General features: G+C 35.3%; 1 protein-coding gene across 1 annotated transcript; it reads left to right on the top strand.

Annotated features, from left to right (window-relative positions):
* Positions 1 to 3,887: 3,887 nt before the first annotated feature.
* On the top strand, positions 3,888 to 5,731 carry LOC127250856 (uncharacterized). The gene is made up of 2 exons (XM_051274283.1): positions 3,888 to 4,138; positions 4,933 to 5,731. Exons 1-2 carry the CDS (start codon positions 3,888 to 3,890, stop codon positions 5,729 to 5,731), a joined length of 1,050 nt encoding a protein of 349 aa, XP_051130240.1.
* Positions 5,732 to 14,684: the final 8,953 nt, after the last annotated feature.

Below are 14,684 nucleotides of genomic sequence, written 5' to 3'. Positions count from 1 at the left end.
ATAGTTATATACATATATACACTCACACATCTCAGCAGTTATATATATATATATATATGTGATAAATGGATAATGGTGGTGATGTAAGATCAGTTATGCATGTGAGTGCAGATCGACAGGTGTCGCTGGTATTCCGGCGGCGGCTCAACTTTGCCAGGATTATATCTATATTCTACTATATCACATGTAATCTAACAAATTCAAGACTTTGCTCACATTCATATTCATTGGCTGTTTATGGTTTTGATTTAAGCTATATGAATGTCATTAACATATAATAAAAAATAATTATATATTAAAATTAAAATATCTTATTAGCATAATTAGAATTAAAAAATGATAAATTATAAAATTAAAATTTTATTAAAATGTGTAATTTTTCTTTTTTCTTTTAAAAAAATAATATAATAAATGGGATGAACAAAAATGAAAAGTATGATATAATATGTTTGAGACATAAGTAATATTTTGATGCCGATGTTTTGTGTCAGAAAATATGTTTTGTGCCATATTTTTTGCGATCTTATTTAAAATTGATTTTGATGAAAAGTAAAAAAAAAAAAAAAAAAAAAAACTTATACTACTTGTAAGTTTTAATGCTATTTAATATGTAAAATATTGTTACTCTTTGTTCTATTTTTTATGCAATTTTGTTTGACACATGAAACTTAAAAATTAATAATATTTTAATATAAAATAAAATAATTAAAAATTAAAGTAGAATGTTACTCCCTCCGTCCCGAAATAAAATTGCCGTTTACTTTTTTAAGTAGATTTTTTAATATTAGTATTATAATGGATTGTAGCGGAAAGGACGAAAATACCCTATTAGTATTGTGTAATATAAAAGTAATGACATTTATGTAATATAATGTAAGTTGAAAGGGTATTTATTATATTAGGTAGGTAGTACAATTACTAAATTAGGAAATTATAACCTTATTTTGGGACAGACGAAAATGAAAAATGACAACCTTCCAATGGGATGGAGGGAGTATAATAAATTTATTAAAGAATTAAAAAAATTTATATAATACATGTGAAAATTAGTAATAAATTAATTATTAATTTTTAAAATAAATAATAAAATTAAAAGTAGATAAAATTATTTACAATACATAGATTATACTTAAATTTAACATCCAACTAAAAAGCAATACTGAGATAGATATCCCAAAGGAAAAGAGTATATCAAATATTTAACATTTTTTTTTTTAGCAAAATTTTAAAATTTAGTGGTTTTAGGGTTTTAAAAGTATTTTATATTCTTCAAAAAATAGAAATCAAATATTTATTTTTATATTATAACAAAATTATTTTTATGTTTAAAAATTCACATTCATATCTATTTATATTAAATTAGAAAAGACTATTTTCATTAAAAAAAATTATTATTCAAAATCCAGACAACAAACATACTACCTCTATCCAAACAGAGCAGTTTTGGAAGCAATCTCATTCCATATTTTTCTTCCTACGCTCGTCATCTTAAGACTTCAATCTCCCTTTTAATTTATACTGAACAATATATATATATATATATATGTGTGTGTACACTCATTTTTTTTAGGTGATAAAGGGTCGGTCATGACTTTGGCACCGCTAAGGGTGAAATAAATATTAGTCCTTAAATAGATAAATAATAAATTCTTTTACTAATTATAAATAATTTAAAAAACAATCTATTCTAGCATTTTTAGATGTAAAAGATCAATTAATATTAATTTTATCTAATCTAACTTTTTTAGTGTAAAAAAAAAAAATTAAAACAAAAATAAAGAATCCATAAATATATATAAACCATATATATTTCACCCATAATAATAATAATAAAAAATTATAGTATTTTTAGATAAAAAATTATTTTAAATAGTATTAGTATTAATTTTGTCAAATATATTTTTAATAAAAAAATTATATTATTATTTAATTTTCAAATTTTAGAATAATTTGAACGTGAGACCCAAAGCTCTATAAATAGTCCCTCAAATCACAAAGCTACAATTATATATATAATAAAAAGGTAAATTGATTTTTAGTCCCCTAATTGCACATCTTTATCATTTTAATTTCGTAACTGAAGTCTGTCGTAAATAAGTCTTATAAGTTGAAATTTTTCACAATTTTAGTATTCTGGCGCCGGGGATGCCTACGCCCCATGTGGCTTGTCGGAGAACATGTGCAAGTCAGGTCAACGACACCTGACGAACACGTAGATTTATTTTTTTTTTTCCATTTGTATTTTTCATTTTTTTTAAAAAAATTTTAATTTTTTAAAGAAAGACAATGAATAAATTAAAATCTTTTAAAAAAATAATAATAAAAAAAATTCACGTATCCGCTAGGTATCGCTGACCTGGCGAGCACGCATCCTCTCGCTGATCCGGCGAATACGTGTCTTCTGGCGAGCCACGTGGGTGCCACGTAAGCATCTCCGGCGTCGAATGACTAAAAGTGTGAAAACTTTTCACTTACAGAACTAGTTTGCGACATGCTCCAATTATGAGATTAAAACGATAAAAAACTCCAATTACAGGACTAAGAAAATCAACTTACCCATACCATAAATATATAATGAATCCTCTATTTACATTGGACTATGGTGGATTCATTATATAATATTCACTAATATTCGCGTTGATAATTAAATATAATATATTGCATGATTATAAGTATATAATGCAATATTAGTGAAAAAAAAAAATGAAATTAAACAATAAGATTAAAAATAAAATAAAATAAAACAAAATCTTAGCTTGGCAATCCCTTGTGTTTGGTTGCAGAGCGTCAAAATGGATTGAACTATTCAAAATGGATTGAGCTATTCAGATTGCTCTACCCCACCTTATATTTTAGGAGGATTGAGATTATATTTTTAAGCTTTTTAAAATGTTGGTTGTGAGTTAGGAGTGAGTTAATTCGTTCTGAGCAGGTTAGCTGGGAACCTAAGTAAATATAATAATTAGTATTTTCATGTCTAACTAAATAAATGTTATATTATTTTTGTCTGTCATATTGAAGAATATCATTTTTTAGTTATAATAAAAGTAATTAAATATTAATATTAAAATATTTTTTATTTTTATATAAATTATACGGACAATTGGGGATAAATCTCTCTATCCATTTATTAATTGGGATTCAGTCCTTATTGATAAAATCTTTGTCTGCACTTCCCCGTTTTCATTTTTCTTTCTTTCTTCTCCTATTTCTTCGATTCTTCTTTTCCTTCCCTTCCAGGCAGTTTTATTCGTGCTGAAAAATTCCTCGTCCGTTGAATCCTCTCCCATCAGGTCGGAATCAACCTCTCCTCTCGCAGTTTCCGGTGTGAAAAAATCTCTCCCCTTCTTCCCACGACTAGTTCGCTGTTCTTTCTCCGATATTGCATGTGGTTAGCTATCCGTCCTCCCTCTGTACACCCGGTTCGACGTCGTGTGAGGTCGCGCGCTTTGGTGGGAGAAGCTTCTCAGACCGTCGTCCGAGGTTGCGCTTCAGTGGGAGAATTTTCGAGGACCGTCGTCCGAGGTCGCGCACTTCAGTAACATTTGGATTAGTAAGAAAATTTTTATTTTTAGGGTTTTGGGGAAAATGTTGATGCTTGTTGAACAAGTTGAAATTTATACATGAAGTATGAGATTTGTGTAGTGGGTAATTTTTTGGTTATTTTGATAATTAATTTTTTGGGTGATTTTGATAGAAAATTTTGTTGGTAGCTAGTTTGTAAATGTTATATTTGTGAATTGGGTAATTTATTGTTATTTGAGAATCAGTACATCACTAGAATTCTAGGTTAACATATGATTTTAGTCTATTATGTGTATGATTGTCGAATCGCTGATATGAGCTAATATAATTCATACATATATTGGTTTGATCGTTAGGTTCCGATGGACATGGAGCAAAGTAGTTTGAAATCATTAATTATATGTTCGTACGAAGGTGAGCATCATGTAATTGGTTTAGAAGAGGGCGCCACGCTGGAGGATCTTTACCGGAATCTATCGAAAAGATGGAATAAGGTGAGTGTTGAGGCGGTAAAAGTCCAATATATTGCACCTATTCAGAAAAGCTACGCGACTTTATTGTGTGATGATAATGTCGCCAATATGTGGAGAATGCATATCTTGTTAAAGGTAATGTTTGTGGATATGATTGCACGGTGTAGGAGCGAGCACCAGAGCGTGCCTCTCTGAAGCACGGTTGGACGCATGTACGTTACTCATCTTTTGTAATTAAGTAGTCTTTATTCAACTTTGTTATATAATGCAATCACAACTGTGCCTTATGAAAGAATGCAGCCTGTAAGCGCTTATATATATTCACGTTCAACACATCTGAAAGCATGTTGTTTATACACAAACTTTTAGTTGGTATGATGCATATACCTTGAATTTTGATATATTGGTAATAAGCTACCTACCTTTTATTTATCGGTTACATAATTCTTTCATGATATTGGCATACAACAATACCCTGGTGTTTTGTTGCGATGTTGTCTGTAGGTAGTAAGTATTCGTCTCCGCGATTTTGTAGTAGTGCGGTAGAACGAACCACTGAAGAGATTGTAAAGATATGTACTGGGGATATAACATCTTGAAGGTATTTAACGATGTTCACTCCTTTTTTACACGCCACTGTCAATATCCTCTAGCAATCTGGTTTAGGTAGGTGTACCATGATCGATGCGTTGAAATTTCCATATCCCGTGGCATTTACTGCATCATGTAACTTGCCGCGGTGAATAGATGCAGTTGTTCTTTTAAATACCTTGGATGACATGATAGGTAACCGTATACACCGTGGACATACTCGGTTGGGTAAGATGGGTACCCATGTTTTTCTATTTACGAAGAAAAGATTTATTACCATATAGAATTAGAATTACTTACATCTGACAAAATTTTCATTCTTATTAGTGTATTTGTAATGCAGGGGTGAGGCCGAATGTTCGGGATTGAACGAAGATGGCGCATGTGGTATCTTTATTCCTGACGAAAGTACTAGTCTAATTGCAATGCAGAGATGCATTGTCGGGGAAGGTCAGACATTTAAGGGACCGCAAGAGTTTAGAAAGTTATTGAAGAATTATTTTATTGCTACTCAGAAACAGTTCAAGTACCAAAAGAATGATTCGAGCAAAATTATTGCGGTGTGCATCGACAAAGGCTGTGGTTGGCGTGTTTATGTATCCTTCCATGCTCGTGATGCGCCATTCAGCATTCGTAAGTGCAATTTACATCACACATGTACTCTGAATCTATTGCAATCAAGAGATCATCCAGCAGCCGATGCGAACTGGATTTCTGAAGTCTACAAAGATAAAATGCGCTCTATGCCAGCGTATAAGGCATCCGACGTCCGGGAGCATATTCAAACAGATTATGGGATTGACGTGAAATATCATAAAGCATGGCGTGGCAAGGAGAATGCGATAAGAGCAATTAATAGTGGAGGTAGAGACAGTTTCTCACAACTTCCGTGGTATTGTCATGCACTTCGGGAGTCAAATCCGAGAAGTATTATAGATTGTGAAGTTGAGCAGGCAACCAAACATTTCCAGCGCCTTTTTGTTTGTTTAGGTGCATGCCGGATGGGTTTTTTGAAGGGTTGCAGGCCCCTACTCTTTCTTGATGGGACGCATATACAAAACAAACACAAAGGGTGTTTGCTAAGTGCAATCGCAGTGGATGGGGAGGATGGGATGTTTACTTTAGCATTTTCTGCTACGTAATTTGATATTAGCTACGGTTGTCATTTTGTTAAAATGCTGGGTATATCTGTTCGTGTGTGTTGTTTTCCATACAATCTCTTGTTTGTTAAATATTTACCTGCAATATTTTTTCGAATACCCTTAGAGCATTCCGATATGCTCTCTTTAGGCACATATGTACCCTTATACACTGGAAACATTTGTAGTTATTTGTATTCTCATTTGTTGACTTACAGCGGTGTCTACGGAAAATGATGAAAATTGGGAGTGGTTTTGTTGGAAGCTTCGAGCTATTTTAGAATGTGAGGGACGTACGGATTGGAAACAGTACACATTCTTCTCGGATCGACACTTGGGTTTACTAAAGTCAATCCCGTGCATCTTTCCCGGAGCACATCATGTGTATTGTCTCCGACACTTAGTGGACAACTTCCGTACCCAGGTATATGTATGTCAATATTAATTTGCAATGAAAATCACTGGTTATAATCAGCCAAAAAATGTCTTTTTTTAGGTTATGCGGAGATACCCAATGCATAATAAGAAACGATGGACCGCTGTCTTCAACAAGGCCGCTTATGCTCCGTTGAGAAGAAGATTTTGAAAACCATATTAGTTCTGTGGTCGAATCGATGCCATTGGCCTGGGACTTCATTACCCAATCAGACCCAAAATGTTGGGCAAATTCACTATTCAGAGGCACTCGTTGGGGAATAATAAATAATAACATTGCTGAGTCATGGAATAGTTGGGTGATATCCGCGATGTTAATGCCATTCGTTGGGATGTTGGATACCATTAGAAGGCAAGTGATGGTAATGATGAATGAACGCCACGAAAAGTCGGAGATAATACACGTGAGGCTCTGTCCAAAATAGGAGAGCAAGTTGGCACTGTCGTACATGGCGTCTCGACGGTTACAGTACAGTTCATCCTTTAGAACTGTATTCGAGGTAACAGATTGTAATGAAAGATACGCAGTCGATTTGGAGATGCAAAAATGCTCATGTCGAGAATGAAAAATGTTCAGACTGCCCTGCAAGCATGCCTGCGCTTGCATTGAAAAATGCAATATGTCAATTTATGATTTTCGCGATCTTTACATAGCATTGAATGCTACAAAAAAACATACCATGAACCAATAAATACTGTACCGACGCATGATATGGACGTGATTGTTAAAATTCAGGCGGACCGAATTCACCCTCCTCCGTCGTCTGTCCAACTAGGCCATCCAAAGAAATGAAGGTTCGAGTCCCAATAGGTAAAGAATCCACGAAAATGTGGTCGTTGTGGGCGTCTTGGATATAATAGAAGAAGTTGCAAGCAACGAGTAGATTAGCAAACCTTTCTTTCATTGTATATCTTTTTGGCTTCTAGGAGTATATATTAGACAGTAGGTATGTATTCAATAGGTATATTGTAATTGCTTTTTGTGTCTCTAGGATGTAACCGGTTGGATTTGCCAACTTATTTACAGTAGTAACTGGTATGTAGCAAAGTAGTCACGCAGGTATATAATGAAGTTGTGGAGGTTCGTAGTTATATTCTGCAAGTATATTTTACATGTACTGAGGCATTTGATGATGTAGCTCTGTAGGGATGGATGGTTAATGTAATATCTAATTGTTTCGAAGGTACATGCTATTCTATTTTTGGGTTATTACTAGGAGTTATAGTTGTTGATTAAATCTCGTCGTTGTTGCTCTGTGCAACCAATTCTTACACATCGTAACCACGTACCCGAATAGGACTGAGCCATGTATAAAATAGTCTGGCTTATATTAAGCTCGTCATACTAACCAACTGCAGATGTCATACAACTTAAGTATTTTTTGATGTCTTTTTTAACCATCAGTAGTAAATACATGCTATTTGAAGTAAAAAAAAAAAAAAAAAAAAAAGATCGTTTCCCCAGCCATAGGTAACCAGGGCATACGTAATCGCAACTGAAGTATAATGTCACGGTTGTTGTAAGTATGCAGTAGCTTACAGAGGGTATATACATTAATGGTTCCAACATATAGGGTTGTGGTCCGAGTATCTCCTGTTGTTTCTACGGTATTTAAATTGTATTACCGTGTAATAACTTGGAGGTGTAGTATTGATTAAAATTCAGCACACAGCTAAGTACCAAACTTCCATGTGCTAACTATATTGTGGTTATATTATCATGTCTATTCCATTGCGTTCTAATTCCATTATCGGGTAAGCGTTGTAAGTTTTATCTGTGGCCTAAAACACGTCATTTAAGATTATGGGGTTGGCGAGAAACACTACCACGGTTAAGCCAATACACTCTTATCGTCATTTGGTGAATATTTCAAGAGAAAAGGCCGAGTTCCCACCCACAGGATACCAGAGCATTTGAAATGGTAATGGAAGTATAAAAGCTATTGTCATAGGTACATATTAGATAATATAGGGTATTTGTATTAATGACTCCGTTACGTATGCATCTGATCCAAGTACCAGACTCGCTGAACGAGGTACACAGATTGCGTATGAGGATATATGTGTTGTAGTTGTAGGTATCCTAGTTGTAGTAGGTATAGTAGCACTTATTTGTTACCACGTGTTGTTTAGCACTCCGCAGGAAATAGTTGATTGTAATTTAGACGTTGACACACACGCAATTACCATACACCATGTCCCGCACAAATATTTTGTTGTTATATTATTGTGTTGTTTTCATAGTGTTTGATTTCAATTAACTGGCAAGCCCTTGCAGTTTCACCACTCGTTTAAAACATGGCGTCCAGTAGGATTTCACGAGAAACGCCGACACGGTTGAACTGATTCAAAGTGAATGTTATTTCAGTGATCAGTGCAAAAGAAAAGGTTGGTCCCACAAACGCAGGTGACTAGAGCATGTAATACATAAATGGAAGTACATACTTGTTTAATGTACGCACATAAAAGCTATCAACGGGTATCACCACACAACGCAGGTATATAACGAAGATGCCAAATCAATCCACATAAAAGACATTTACCAATTCCATCACCTCAATACACAACACAATAACTTCCCAGATCAATCCAAATTGAAGACATTAAACAAATCCATCACCTCACCACACAACGCAAGAACTTCTCAAATCAATCCAAATTCATTACATGTGTTAACCTGCCCTGTTTTTCCATCGGGGTCTACGCCTCAGAGGGGGGACCTTTCAATATCCTTGCTGCAATCATGTCTCGGTAGCTCTTGACATTGCCAAAGTCCTCGTCGAGGACGCCCATGAGATTGACATTTGGACCCGCCCGCGCATCACACTCTGCGAACATGCAGACTAAAGGTCCACAGTCCAGCATTTCACCCTGGTGTTGGCATCTAATGTACTCGGGTGTGTCGCTGACCATAGGCCATAGTTGTGACGCATTCATGTACAACGATAAAAATCGCGTCTGCACAAATAACGTTACTCTTTTGTTAAGGAATTCAGCCTACCCATAGACAATTAATTATAATCATTCCACAGACATACCAATTTCTTTGCATTCCCCTGGCCGAAGGGGTCGCGCATTGAGTTACACTCCAGCACAACGCGTTTGACGGTATCCAATATACAGAGATGCCAGTGGAACCGGGTATGTACTGGTAGAAATATGTACCGGCACCCAGACCGAATTTTCTCCATGATTTCGGCGATCTCTTGGCCTACGGTCACTTGCAGGGAGTTGGCAAACGCGAGTACATTACCCCTATTGATGATCTGTTTTTTCGCTCCCCTGCTTGGTCGTGATAGCACGTCGTTCACGGCTTTCTGAAAATCAAAGCAAGCAACCAAAGCAATAATAAGAATGTGATTTTGTAATACTAACCGTATAAATTCCAAATAGGATACTCACCGCTACGAACCATGGCACACAACCACACCGCACTTGCGGATTGTGTTGGAGCTGATATTCATTGCTGCATAGATGATGTAGATACGCGTCGATGACTTCGCCTTTCATAGCTTCGTCAAACAGTAGTTCTAGAACGGCATCGGATGAGACGGACACGACACCCTGCTGCCATACAGTGTCCCTACAAGATGATAGCCTCAAACAGTTAAAAACATCAATTGAGAAAAATATATAAAGCTTTAATAGTGAATAGTAATACCGGACGGCGAATGACGCAAGAAATTGTTCAATTGTGTTCGTCTCATCCTCAGATAAGGCACCCTTCCCAAAATAGTTGTCGTTATTGCGATATTCCTCCCACTTTTGTGCTCCAAGGTCTGCTCCAACCGTAGCATCCGAGTCCCCATCGTCGCTGACGACAAGTGGTTCCTGAACCAATAACGAAGATAATCATGTTTCCGTAGGTATCTGTATTTATTGTAAAAGTATTGACTCAGAAACACTGGGTATTTAAGAATCTATCCGAAGTATTTTAAGCCAAACGACTGATATTTGTATCAAACTACGTACCTGCTCATTATTGACGTCGGCCGCTGACTTTCCTTTCGCCCTCCGTGATTTTCTGGCTCTTTTAATTTGCGGTGTGGACACAGGTGTCACGAATTCAGGCTTCTTCTTTTGCTTCCGATCCTTACGTACCATTACGCCACGTATGATCGATGAATTTACGGCCCTGCTGCAAGTCTCACCGTCGGACTCAACAACCGGCTACGATTTCAACAGAGCAAACAATTATTCAACAAATAGACAACTATGACCTACAAAATGTACTTACTATATTAATTAAATTACCTTGACATCTATCGGTGCAATATACGGAACAATGGCCATCAGTTGGTTAAACTCTTGCAGGCTACCAACCCCTTCATCATCCGAATCGTTTATCGGATCAATTTCGGACAAAAGGATATCCATTTTATTTTTGCTTCGTCTCTCGGTGTTCACTCGCTCTTCCGCTGCCTCGCCGGGATCCTCCTCAGTCTGACTCTCATTCTCCTCAATTTGTTTCTCCTCCTCCTGACCTTGACTCTCCTCCTCCTAAGTTTGCTTCTCCTCCCCCTGACCCTGTTTCTCTTCCCCGTCGGCCTGCTTCTCTTCCTCCTCACCGTTCTTCTTTTCCTCCGAGTCCTCATCGGTCCGATCTTCCTCATCCTCGTGCAATTGTTTTCTCTCTGACTCCACATCCATCCGGTCTGCTGTCTCCTCCCCATAGTCTGTGTCACCCTCATCGTCACCATCATTTTCATCCTCGCACTCACCTTCACTGTCGTCATCGACAACACCAGCTCTAACTCTTTGCAATTTACGAGCAAGTCTGGAAATTGCAGCGTCTTTCTTCTGCAGCTCCATCTTCAATGCCACAATTTGGTGAGTTGCTTCCTGCAACATATGTTAATAATGTCATATAAGAAACTATTTTATCCATTTACAATGGTCGCAACATTGAATAATGCATTTACCTCCGAAGCATGGCAAATTGCAAGAACAAACTTCTCTTCGGTGTCTATTCGATAAAATTCCTGAATATCCGACCGCTTCAGAGATGACAATTCAGTCACTGCATGAACCCTGGACATCGGACCAAGGCTGTTCAGCCACCAAAAGAGATGCGGTACCTTCGGAAGGCACCGTGCCTTGTCCAAAGTTGGGACTTTCTCATTGAACCAAGCCTGCACATAATAATAATCTCATTACTGCTAACAATAATTGTAATAGACATATTGTGCAATATATCAAAATAAGTAGAAAAAATTAACAAATCCGATATTACATTGCTTACCAACAAACCGACTGTGCAGCCTGACAAATATTTCTTTCTAGACTTAAAGTCGCTTATAGACTTCAAGAGATATCGGTGACTTGCGGGTCTCCACGCATAGTCACCAATCACAGTCAGGTCATCCACATACGGTAACAAAAAAAGGGGTACAGAATAATTCGCAGAACAAAATAAAATATTTGCAAAAACAAGCAAAATAAAGAGACGGCAACAAATAGAGGCTCAAGCCCCTGCAATAGAGCCTCACGCAGCTTCTGCAACACCTGGCCACGGGTTACAGAACGCGGTATGCTCCCAAAAATCCAAACAAACCATTTGCTTTCGACGGATGTGTTTTCAGTCATATAGACTCCTTTCGTATGTAGTCCTAAAAATACATAATATTCCTCAACTTCAAAAGGCAGCTTAATGTCACTTCCAATTTTGAACGACATAGACTCCAAACTAAAGTTATTAATGAAGGCAAGAAGGCGGTGCCATGGAAACTTCATTTTTGGGCAATCCAAAAAATGCCCGAATAGAGTCATTTTATGGTTGTGATGTGTTTGTCCATCATGTGTTTCTTGAGTTTCCCCACCTCATTGTGAAAAAATGGTAATGAAAATCGGCTTATAACTGATTTGTATTCCTTCCCTGGCCAGTAAGTAAATACAATTAGTCCACGTTATCCAAATCTCTAATTTAGTTAAAATTTTATCACAATTTATCAGGAGTAAAAACACATTCCGAGAATACAATAGTCCCCTACAGGTATATTACTTAGGAAATTAGACCAAACAAATTAAACTCTTGGTACCTAATGATACCGCATTTGTCAATCCACAAATATGACTAATTACCGAACAGATAAAATCACCCAAAATCAAAGATAAAACAGATAAAATCACCCAAAATCGGTGTCAAAATAGAACACCGAACCGGGTTTCCTGGCAAAAATTTCGAACAATTTCAAACCCGTTGAACAAACACAACACCGAACACCCAGGGCTCCTCATCACCGAACCAAAACATACAAACACGGGACCAAGGCTTCTACCCCAAACAATCGAATAAACTACGGTATAAAATTCAATTGTCAACAAAATCATAAATCGAGAAGGGCTTCGACCGAACACTTACTTCTTCGAACTTGTTTTGGGGGATCGCGGGGGGTTAGCTGTTTTTCGCACCATTTCGCTGAACGAATGTACTGCTTTATCGTCAAGAGAATCGCGATGGTTGATTTGCTTGAAGAACTAGGGCTTGGACAGGGAGTGAGGGAAATTAGGGGAGGTTTCAGCTCTTAAATCGTGGGTATTTTCTTTCTTTCTTTTTTTTAAAAAAGACAAAATAAGGTACGCAGTATTTAAATGGAAGTATCTAATCGTATACTAGGGTAGAGCGGGAGGTAATGTATATATATATATTATAATATTGGAAGTATTTATTAAACAATCGTAACTAGACGTTGCACATACAACGGTGATTGAATGGAAAATACAAAAAGGGAGTTACAACATATCAAATCAATAAAGTAGGGACTGCAGTCTAATTAATTTACAATGGGGACTGAACTGCAACTATATTAAACTGACAGGAATTTTAGTCCAACTCTCCCTAAATTATAAAGATATAATTCATTTATAAATAAAATAAAAGAACAAAAATATCAAAATTATCTTATACATTTTATCTAATAAATAACATATTAGTCTTAATCTACTAAAAAGATATGGATAAAATATTATTTATATTGTCATTAGTTTAAACCAATTAACCAATATTGTCTACGTTGGGTTAGGTTGGATTGACTAAATTTTAATCAATTAAATATTATTTTTATATTATATGTATTGCGATTGAGTCAACTCAACGTTAGTATGATATTGTCTGTTTTGAGCTAAGTTTGCATGGATTTTTTATTGCACTTCTTCCAAAAGACTTCGTAGTAGTGGAGTTCATTTGAGACTTATAAAGTGTGAATTTTTTTTTCACAATTTTCAATATGAAACTTGAATTTGTACCGTAACAATATAAAAAAGACATCAGCACAATTCATTTTCTTTTATGGATTCCAACTCCAACTCAAATTTTCAAACATCATCCGGATACACATATGTATAGTTTCATTTATCCGGGACTGTTTACACATTAAATAATGATTTTGAAACAAATATGTGTTTATTTTGTGAAATAATTTGAAAATATACTTTTTTTACGTGAAATTAAAGAAATTGTATAAAAAATATAAAAATAATGAATATAAGTAAGATCTATTAATTTTTCCTTTTTTTTTTTTTTTTTTGTTTTTTTGCAAAAAGAACCCATTGAGGAAAAACAGTTTTATTTAATACTATATTTAACCCATAAAATTTGTTAATTCCTATTTTGACAACATTTTTTAAAGTGATCTAATATAAATATATATTGTTGTAATATTAATATAAGATTAGCCAATAGAAATATTAATTACTTCTACCGCTAACCACTATTTTATATTATGTAATATATTATATATAATAATATATATTCGCAGCGTGTGTATGTATATACTTATATGATGATATATATAATTGTATATATTTATATAAGGTATAAGTATTATATTAGTAATAAGTAATTATATATATTATAATATATATATATATATGTATGATGTTGGAAGATAAATGCTAAGGAGAGAGAATGAGTAAGGGAAACATGAGAATTAATTGATAGATCCCTCATACATGTACATATATTTATAGGCGTAGGTCTGCCATAGAAATGGTACAACAGCATCCACGTATCCTTGACGTGTGTACTATATAGTGTATATGTAGATACTACGTTTACAATACTCTCCATTGGATGCTTTTATATAAAGAATGTGTCTCGTTAAAACTTTACTAGGAAAAAAACCCTGTGGGACAAAAAATCCTAATGAAGAAAAAAGAGTACAACATTCTTGTATCTATTCGCTCCCCCTGATCTGAGCATTATTTGAGATCCCTCAACCGACGCATCCCAATTTTCTTCAACAGTTTTTCAAATGTTGCCGTCGGCAATGCCTTGGTTAATATATCCACTAAATTATTATCGGATCGGATTTGCTGCACATCAATTTCACCATTCTGATGAAGATCATGAGTAAAAAAGAATTTTGGTGAAATATGTTTCGTTCTATCTTCTTTAATGTAACCCCCTTTCAATTGCGCTATACAAGCTGTATTATCTTCATAAAATGTAGTTAGGGGAACTTTATCGTCAGGTATTAACCCACAATTTTTTAGAATATGTTAAGTCATTGACCTCAACCAA

This window comes from Andrographis paniculata, unplaced genomic scaffold (genome assembly GCF_009805555.1).
Source record: "Andrographis paniculata isolate CXL003 unplaced genomic scaffold, ASM980555v1 Contig38END, whole genome shotgun sequence".
Lineage (NCBI taxonomy): Eukaryota > Viridiplantae > Streptophyta > Magnoliopsida > Lamiales > Acanthaceae > Andrographis > Andrographis paniculata.
The sequence above is the reverse complement of the archived record's forward strand: the minus strand, read 5'-3'. Positions and strand labels throughout refer to the sequence as shown.

Excerpts from the sequence above, each read along its gene's own strand:
- LOC127250856 (XM_051274283.1), top strand. The coding sequence starts at position 3,888 with ATGGACATGGAGCAAAGTAGTTTGAAATCATTAATTATATGTTCGTAC. Across the intron at positions 4,139-4,932 it reads CATATCTTGTTAAAGGTAAT|GGGTGAGGCCGAATGTTCGG; the intron begins GTTTGTGGATAT and ends TTTGTAATGCAG.